The sequence below is a fragment of the Miscanthus floridulus genome, chromosome 19 (genome assembly GCF_019320115.1).
Source record: "Miscanthus floridulus cultivar M001 chromosome 19, ASM1932011v1, whole genome shotgun sequence".
NCBI lineage: Eukaryota > Viridiplantae > Streptophyta > Magnoliopsida > Poales > Poaceae > Miscanthus > Miscanthus floridulus.
In genome coordinates this window covers 43,535,215-43,544,093 of record NC_089598.1, presented here as the reverse complement: position 1 = coordinate 43,544,093, position 8,879 = coordinate 43,535,215, and the positions used below count along the sequence as shown (strand labels likewise).

General features: G+C 45.5%; 1 protein-coding gene across 1 annotated transcript; it reads right to left on the bottom strand.

Annotated features, from left to right (window-relative positions):
- Window positions 1-3,671: 3,671 nt before the first annotated feature.
- LOC136529235 (gibberellin-regulated protein 13-like) lies at window positions 3,672-4,800 on the bottom strand. The gene is made up of 2 exons (XM_066522325.1): window positions 4,535-4,800; window positions 3,672-4,428 (listed from the first exon to the last, which is right to left on the bottom strand). The coding sequence occupies exons 1-2, from the start codon at window positions 4,697-4,699 to the stop codon at window positions 4,171-4,173; spliced, it is 423 nt and encodes a 140-aa protein (XP_066378422.1). The 5' UTR covers window positions 4,700-4,800; the 3' UTR covers window positions 3,672-4,170.
- Between the last annotated feature and the right edge of the window lie 4,079 nt (window positions 4,801-8,879).

Here is an 8,879-nt window from a genome sequence, read left to right as displayed (position 1 = left end):
GAAGGCGCCTGAAAACCGTGTTGCACGCGGAGTTGGCCCATGAACGGTTAGAGTCAAAACCGGCCCATGAGCGGATTGGAGTCAGAATTGGCTAAATGGCCCATGACATTAGCATCGGCTCGGGTGTGGGATGATTGGTTTCGGTTAATTTTGGAGCTAAGGCGTGGTCGGCATTGGCTAGAGGATGGGCATGTCGGATTCTACTAGAAAGGGAAGCATAGAGTTCAATTTATCTAAATTAGGAAGTGTTCTTTTATTCCAAGTTTTGTAATAGTCTTATTCAACTAGGACTCGTGTTTAGGCCGAGGATATAAATATTAACCCTGGTATTGTAATGGACATCAATCACACAAAAATACAACTTTCGACTTTCACGCCAAAACCTTAGGGGTAGGAGTATTGTAGATCTCAACAAGTTCTTCAGTGAGTAGGGCTGCATCGGTTTTGATCTCCATTTTGCTCTTAAGTACCGTCATGACTAATGTTTTATCTCATTAGGCTGCATCATTTGATCTCTAGCGTGGTTTAATTCTAGTTAGTTATCAATTTGTATCTAATTAAGTAAGGCTGCATCTTTTGATCTCTTGCTCGGTTTGATATCAAATCACCAATTATTCATTTGCTATATTTGATATTTTACTAGATTTAGCAATATCGCCAATTTATCCGGATAAGATTAAGATAAAGTGGCTTTTATTATATCAATCTGTCATCTCGTTGCTATATCAAGATCAAAACTCTGTTTTGACGTCAAATTCTGCTTCATCGGCTGTTTTATCTTAATTTTGACCAAACATAGTGTATGCTCAAAGACTTGTTTTACTATAAATATAATCATTGGCTAGCAATCTTGGATCTATTGTTTGCTATCATCGTTGTATCGTATTGACCTTTTGATAGTAGGCTTTATGTTAGATTTTGTTAGTTTATGGATCTGTTTATTAGGAAAACATGGCTCTGTATACTCACCATGTCTGCATCGGCTATATAGCCGATGGCTTGTGCCTTTATGTTTATAGTATGTTTTCATGATTCTGTTGAGTTATAAGTAGATCTATCGACTTGTTAGCTTTAATCCGTTATCTTTGACAACGCTGCATCAATTTAAACTGTTTGGTGGTGACAATAGATTAGATCTAGTTTATTTGTAGATTTATTTATATTAAATAGTTAATTGCTTACATGTTATACTTTAATTTCTCTACATCGGCTCAACAGCAGATAACCTGTGCTATCATGTTTTACCTTATTCCTTGATCATCGTCTATCTAATATTCATTGTTTATACGTGCCAACAGCTGATGGCGCCTGTTTTCATTGGTTTACATCATTAACTTGCTAGATATCGACTCTTTAGTTGATAGCCCTTTTTATTGGCTCTTTAGCCGCACATTAGAATTGTCTGGAGCAATACCGACACGTTTCACCTTAAATTACTAATCATTTCTCTACTTATCAATTACAGGGTCAAATTGATTGGTATGCTTACGAACTCAAAACTGACTTGTCCTGCTTTGGAGTGAAGCAAATCTCACAGGTTTGTCGTGTGTCATGCGTGGTGATCAGATTTCTGCATCTACACTATGTATGGACAATTAATTATGTTTGGATATTGTCATGAACAAGGTCAATTATAGTTTAATTTATTTTCTATGTCCTAAACAAGGTGATCTTGTGTTGAGACTTGAGAAATTGCAAAAAAGAAAAAATTGGCACGTAACGTACAACATCCATACAGAAGACGTAAAAGAAAAAAAACACCGCGTACACGTCCATGCAAATGACGTACAGGAAAAAAAAGAAACACCAAACGTCCAAGGGCATAAGTGGACAATCAAAAAAACAAAGTCTCTATTTCTGGATCTGGAGCTATGGTATCAGCCAAGCACATTTTCGCAGCTCCACGCTGAGAGAACAGATCCATGCTGGAGCTGCTCTGCTGGGGCTGATGCGTCGGATCTGTTTTCTTAGAGCTGGAGTTATGCCAAACATGCTCATACTCTCTCCGTCCTAAAATAAGTGCGTATCTCGCATTTCGAAAAGTCAAATAATCTCAAGTTTAACTAGATTTATAAAAAATAATATTAACATTTGTATCTCTAAATAGGATTAGTATGAAAATATATAATATGATTAATCTAATGATGATTGTTTGATATTATAAATCTTAGTATTTTTCATATAAATTTGGTCAAGCTTAAGTTAGTTTGAATCTTCAAAGTGCGAAATGTGAACCTAGAACGTAACGAGAAGATATGAGAGGAAGGATGGATGGTGAATTTTTATTCTTGGTGGGGCTAGTATTATGGGCTATTCTGTGCTTGAACATTATGGAGATAAAACAATAACTAAGGCCATGTTTGGTAGGGCTTCTTCATCAGCTTTAGAAGCCGTTTTGTGCCAAACGAGGTAAAATAAAAAGGCTTCATCAATGAAACCCTTTAAATCGTGCTCTCACAGAGGTTTGAGGTGGGATGGAGCAAAAAATGGTGGCTTCACCCGGCTTCACCTCATTCTATATGGCGTTCTATGAGAGCATGTTTTAAGAAACTCTATATGTAGAACTATTTTGCCAAACGATTTACGAAAACAGCTCCAGCTCCACTGATTGAGCTGTTCATGGAGCAAAAGCCCTAAAAACAGCTTCACTAGTGATGTGGTGATGTGTGCCAAACGGGGCCTAGACCTCACCTGCATAAGGCCCATGTATATGACTGCCTAGTCCATTTAGGTTGTTCATGCCTAAGAGCTTCTGGTCAGATGTATAGCTAAAGTTGCATCCTATTTTTATTGTCCACCCCCTAACTAGCTTGAATCTAGCGATGATAAATACATGTTTCGATTTAAATATGTATTGGATCGCACCTCTGCATCTCACATTTAACACGAACTCATGACCAACACTCATACATGCATGTTACAACAACTTGCATCTAGTGATAATATGAAATCTGATTCCTATACATATTGGTTCCGTTACAAGTCCGCAATGGTTCTGCTCGTCGGTCTCAGGCAACATGAGGTGTGTTTGGTTGTCCCTAGGGATGTATATCGTATCTTGGAGGTGTAGTAGCAGTGAGCCAGTGACATGACAAGAAGATTATTTAGTTGCTAATAATATAAAAACGGGCGAATGTAATGATCTTGTACCGTCATGTGTAGCAGAGATCTGGCTGGTAGCATTCCAGATTCAGCAACGGGTATGGGCCGTTTCAGGATCTACTATACTACTTATCATGGGCTGCTGGTGGGCACGTGACGATGGGCCTGATCTGCCTATCCTGCGTCTCTGCCTCCAATGCCCTGTTCGATTCCCTCCCGTCCCCTCTTCTCTACAGTACACTGTACAAGCCGGGCAATTTTCGCGCTCCGAAACATCCCAGATCTGACTCACACCCTCCTCTGCCGCCAAAGAGGCAAGGTCACCAAATTCCTAACTTACACTATGTAAGATTCCTCCTCACATTAAACTTGCGGTACATGCATGAAGTACTAAATGTTGATGAAATCAAAAACTAATTGCACAGTTTGATTGTACTTTACGAGACGAACGTTTTGAGCCTAATTAGTCAACGATCGAACAATTATTACCAAATACAAACGAATGCTACAGTGTGCTTCAGTGTCTCTGAAAATCCGGCGGCACCAATTCCACGCGGCCAAGACAAAGACCAGACCTCTTGAAAACGCGCATTTGCCGCGCCCGCGCCTGCCCACTCAAAAACTCGGAACAAAAACACAAACTCAAGCACAACCATTGTAACAAAATAATGCTGGTGCATCAGGACTGCTACAGCATACAAGACTGCCAATACCAGGAAGGCTATCAGGTTTGAGTGACAGGCCCCACTAATCACGTGGGATGTCCGTCATTAGGCCAGTCAATCCTGGAGTAATTTTAGTTGACTGACTCGTACCAGTGGAGCACTAGGGAGGGGGATTCAGGATTCACATGGCATGGCATGCCGCCCTACCTTGGAATCCTCACTCTCCCTGAGTAGCTCAAGCTCACTCAGGAGTATGCAGATCTGGCTGGTAGCATTCCAGATTCAGCATTGGGGCAATACTAATAAAATACCTAGCCTAGTGGGTAGAAGAACAATGCATTCCAGATTTGGAGCAGAGCAGGGCAACAATGGCGGCCGGGAGTGGTGGGATGGATCTAGCCATCTAGGGGCACTTGGGGCCTCCTTCCTTGGTCTTCCAGTTGTTGTAGCAGGGGCAGGCGCCCTTGTTGCCGTAGAAGCCCGGCGGCACGCAGAGGCACTTGGCGCAGCACTTGTTGCAGAAGGTGAGGCAGGCCTTCGCGTACTGCGTCTGCGAGCACCGCGACGCGCACTTGGGCGAGCACTCCCAGGGCTTCAGGTTGCCGCCACCGCTGTTGCCACCGCCGCCGCCCTTCTTCCCCTGCTGCCGCGGACCTGCAGACTGAGGAGCAAATCGGCCGATTAGTCGGCAAGCTTTGTACGTACACGAATGCAGAATGCCTGGCTCTTGAGGTTGAGGAAAGATGAGGCTAGCGCAGAGATCTCACCACGGGGAAGGCGACGGCGGCGAGGAGCAGGAATGCGAGCACCAGGATGGAGACGACCTTGCTCGCCGCCATCGCTCGTCCTTGTTGGCCTCCTCCTGTGCCTGAGCCTGACCAAAGGCGAGGAGAACCTGTCGAAGGCGAGAGATATTTGGGAGGGACGGGCATCTGGTTCCGCCCCGCTGTGCTTATATCGCCGACGAGGCGAGGAGAGCAAAGATGGAGCGGCAGTGGACGGTGGTGGTGGACCTGGCGGTGGCACGGTAGGAGGGCGGGAGGTGAGGGCAGTTATGGAAGCGAAGTACATGCCCGCGCGGCCAGGACAGGCCCGGCCCGGCATGTGCGGCGCCAGCGAGTGCGCAGGGAAAGGCTGCCGTGCCATGCCCCATCAGATCCGCTTTACTGACGCCCCTGCGTGCGTGGTTAGTGACTCGTGAGCCACCACCACCGCGGACGGGCTCCGGTCCATGACCCGTGTCGATCACCAATGCTCACCTTTGCCTGCCTAACCAAAACCAGTCCTACGATTGCGCCGTGATTAGCGGCAGCGGCCTGTGAGGCAGGCGCTGCAGCAGGTGTGGATTAGGGTCGGAAACAAGAACGAACGAACCGATGAGGTACTACTGGTAGTACTGCATGCGGTTAGATTCTTTTCAGGATGCGGTCGTATATCCTAATCACCATTGTAGCTGCACTAGATTACGGTGCTGCCAGGGGCACATGGCCTGATGGCCCGGTTCCGGGACCAGCACTGTACAGCCTGTTCGGTTGGCTAGTTCGTATCGTTGCTGGTTCATTTATACGAGAGAGAAGTACTGCTGGCTGGTTCATTGGAATAGTCTTCATGTGAGAGGGCTGGCCAGCCCAGCCAACAGCAGACTTGCAGTACCTAGGTCCCCGTTCTCGGGCGGGAGAAGAATGAAAAAAGTCGGCAAGCTATGTATCCGGTCTGCTATCGGGGTGTTTGGATGCACGGGGTGTCACCTGGTGTGTTCAAATACTAATAAAAAAATAAATTATAAAATCTGTCAGTAATATGCGAGACAAATTTATTAAGACTAATTAATTTATCATTAGCACATGTTTATTGTAGCACCACATTGTCAAATCATGAACTAATTAGGTTTAATAAATTCGTTTCACAAATTAACCTCAATATGTAAATTTAATTTCATAATTTGTCTATATTTAACACTTCGTCAAATATCTCGATAGGACAGTGACTAAAATTTAGAAGATGCAACCTAACCTGTGGTACTGGTGCTTGTGAAACAGAAAGTAGCAGCGCACATGCTCAAGCTCCCACCCAGAGTGCAGAGCGCCGCCGCCGGTGGGTGCAAATTGCAATGCAACAACTAGCTCAAGTCGTTTAGCGGGACGGGATAGTAGTAGTAGTATCAAACCAAGGGCCAACAAGGTTTGGCCCAAGAGACTTGGGGAAATTCAAATTAGGCCACTACGCCACTACTATATCGGCATTGCTGTCGCTCAAGTTTGGAGCAAAGCTCTGAAATTGTGCTCGACTTGCAAGCAACACTAGTGTCTCAGCGTCACCGGTCTCATCGATGTTGTTTCAGTAATTTAACATGGCTAGAAGAGTGGAATTGACAAAACTGTGAACCAAAACATGCTGCGCCAGCGCGCCATGCTAGTCCGTTTCGCCGGAGCCCAACTGCGGACTGCCCGAAGCAGACCGCGCCGATTTTCGGAAGGCACTTGGGCCCTGTTTAGTTCCCCTCCAAAACCCTAAATTTTTCAAGATTTTCCGTCACATCGAATCTTTGCACGCATGTATGAAACATTAAATATAAATAAAAAATAAAACTAATTATACAGTTTAGACGAAATCCACGAGACAGAATCTTTTAAGCCTAATTAAACTATGATTGGACACTAATTACCAAATAACAACGAAAACGCTACCGTAACATTTTGCCAAAAATTTTGGTATCCAAACTGGTCCTTCTCCAAAGGGAAAACGTTGCGGCTCTGGCAAGTGGCACGGCCATCCTGCCTCTCCATCTGAGAGCGGTCGCCTCGCCGCTGAGTCCTGACCGCACGGCGTCGTCGTCCATGGTCATGCTGGCGACCCGGCCTGGAACGCCGTGGTGCTTGTAGCCTGGCTGCGGGCCGCTAGCAGTGGCAATGTACCACCATGATGGAGCTTATTTCACCGAACATGCTTTATTACAAATAGAAAGTAACTGTAACGTATTATTCCGGTGTAATGTGTGATGATTTTTTTGAAAAATAATATTATTTCATTAATTAATTACAGATCTAGAAGCCATAGTAATAAAATTACAAATTTAGGTGGTAATCGACTGGGAGGCGAGTCCAATCGGCGTCTGGGACGATAGGTACTTTCTCTGTCCTCAAATAAATTAATTCTCAGAATCCGTGTCAGAATTCGACTAACTATAGAAAAGAGTAACAACATATGACATAAAATGAACGTGTTACGAAAATATATTTTATGATAAATCTAATAATACGAATTTGATACAATAAATTTAATGTTTTCTTTAGAAATTTGATTAAAGTTTATAAAGTTTGACTTAAGACAACTCTAAAAATCAATTTATTCAGAGATAGAGGGAGTACATACGTATCGGCGTGGATTGCCGACACAGGATCGCCACATGGTACAGGCATCGACCATGTCGGTGTGATCATTGCCCATAGGGCAATCGGCATTTTAGGGCAAGCCGTGCAGCAGAAGGCGTCAGCACCAAGAAGCAGCAGCAGCACAGCATGAACGTACTCCCTCCGTGCCAAATTAAATGACGTTATAGAACTCGACACGTCTACCAAGAACAAAGAGAAAAGACTAAAATACCTCTATCATCAATTTGTTCTCTCTCCTACGCTTCTCCTTTCTCCATCTAGATCCATTGAGGTACTCCTCTAGCCGTGGTCGCCGGTGCGCCTGTCGTGGCCTCATTGACCTGGGCGAGCGTGCCTCCCCCTCGCCGGCGCATGGGCCACGCCCGCGGCCTCATCGTCCTAGGTGAGGGTGTCTCCGCCTTGCTGGCACCTAGGCCGCACCCGTAGCCTGGTCAACCTAGGCACGAGGCCGCGCTCGCTTCCTTATCGACCTGGGCGAGCGTGCCTCCCCCTCGTCGGCGCATGCATGGCCTCGTCGATCTAGTGAAAGGCCCTAATAGCTAGAGAGGGATGAATAGCCTATTAAAAATCTACAACAACACTAAGCTAAGTGGTTAGATAAATATGAGGCGAAGTGAATGTTGCGCTAGCCTACTAAAAATGTAAGCCACCAACCAACAATTCTAGTCAATTATGATCACTAAGCACTTAAGGGCTATGTCACTACTTTCTACACTAGTTGAGCTAGCTAGGAACTAATTACAACAAAGAAGCTAAGCTACACAACTAGCAACAACTACCACAAGCTCTACACAAGGTAAGAACACAAAGTAAAACAAAGAGAGTGGTAGAGAAGATATATCGTCATGGCTAGTGATCAATCAATGAATATCACAGAATACCAAGGAGACAATGATGACACAATCAATTTTTTCTCCGAGGTTCACTTGCTTGCCGGTAAGATAGTCCCCGTTGTGGCGATTCATTTCCTCCGAGGTTCACGCGCTAATAGGCATCACATGCCAAACCCACAACCGGGTGCCGCACAACCAACATAAGATGAGGATCCACAAGACACGCGCAATCCACTAGAGTTGCCTTTGGCGCTCCATCGGGGAAAGCATAAGAACCCCTCACAATCATAATGATCAGAGCTAGAGACAATCACCTTCCTCCGCTCGATGTCGGCAAACACCAAGAGTAACAAGATCTCCACCAGCCCAAATCACCCAACTAGTGCCATAAGATGTTAGAACACTAAGCAATGCACTAGAGGCTCTCCAATCTCATTCAAGATGATGAAATCAAGTGCGCAAGTGAGTGAAGTGGTGTAGCTTACTCATAATATGAAATATCAACACTTTAGGGTTCTAAGAGAGTGGCCATGGCCGGCCAAGGGGGCTATTTACAAGCCCCACCATGAAATAGAGCCGTTACCCCTTGGAGCTGGTTTCTATGAGGGCACCGGACACGGCAGTGCCTGGCACCGGACATGGCAGTTCCCCTCCCAACGGTCACTTTCCAATGGGTAGAAACTAGCCATTGGGGCACTGGATAGGATGGCGGTGGCACCACCCTAGGGGTGGCGGTGACCACCGGCCAGCCCCCCGAAAACACCAGTCTCTGGAAAAATACAGTGGTGACCAACCCTATGTCCCCTAGTCTCTGGATAAAAGCGGCGGTGGCACCGCCCTACCAGCAGCGGTGACCAGGCGGTGCACCGCTCTCACCACGATAGTGT

Excerpts from the sequence above, each read along its gene's own strand:
- LOC136529235 (XM_066522325.1), bottom strand. The coding sequence starts at position 4,699 with ATGCCCGTCCCTCCCAAATATCTCTCGCCTTCGACAGGTTCTCCTCGC. Across the intron at positions 4,429-4,534 it reads CCGCCGTCGCCTTCCCCGTG|TCTGCAGGTCCGCGGCAGCA; the intron begins GTGAGATCTCTG and ends TTTGCTCCTCAG.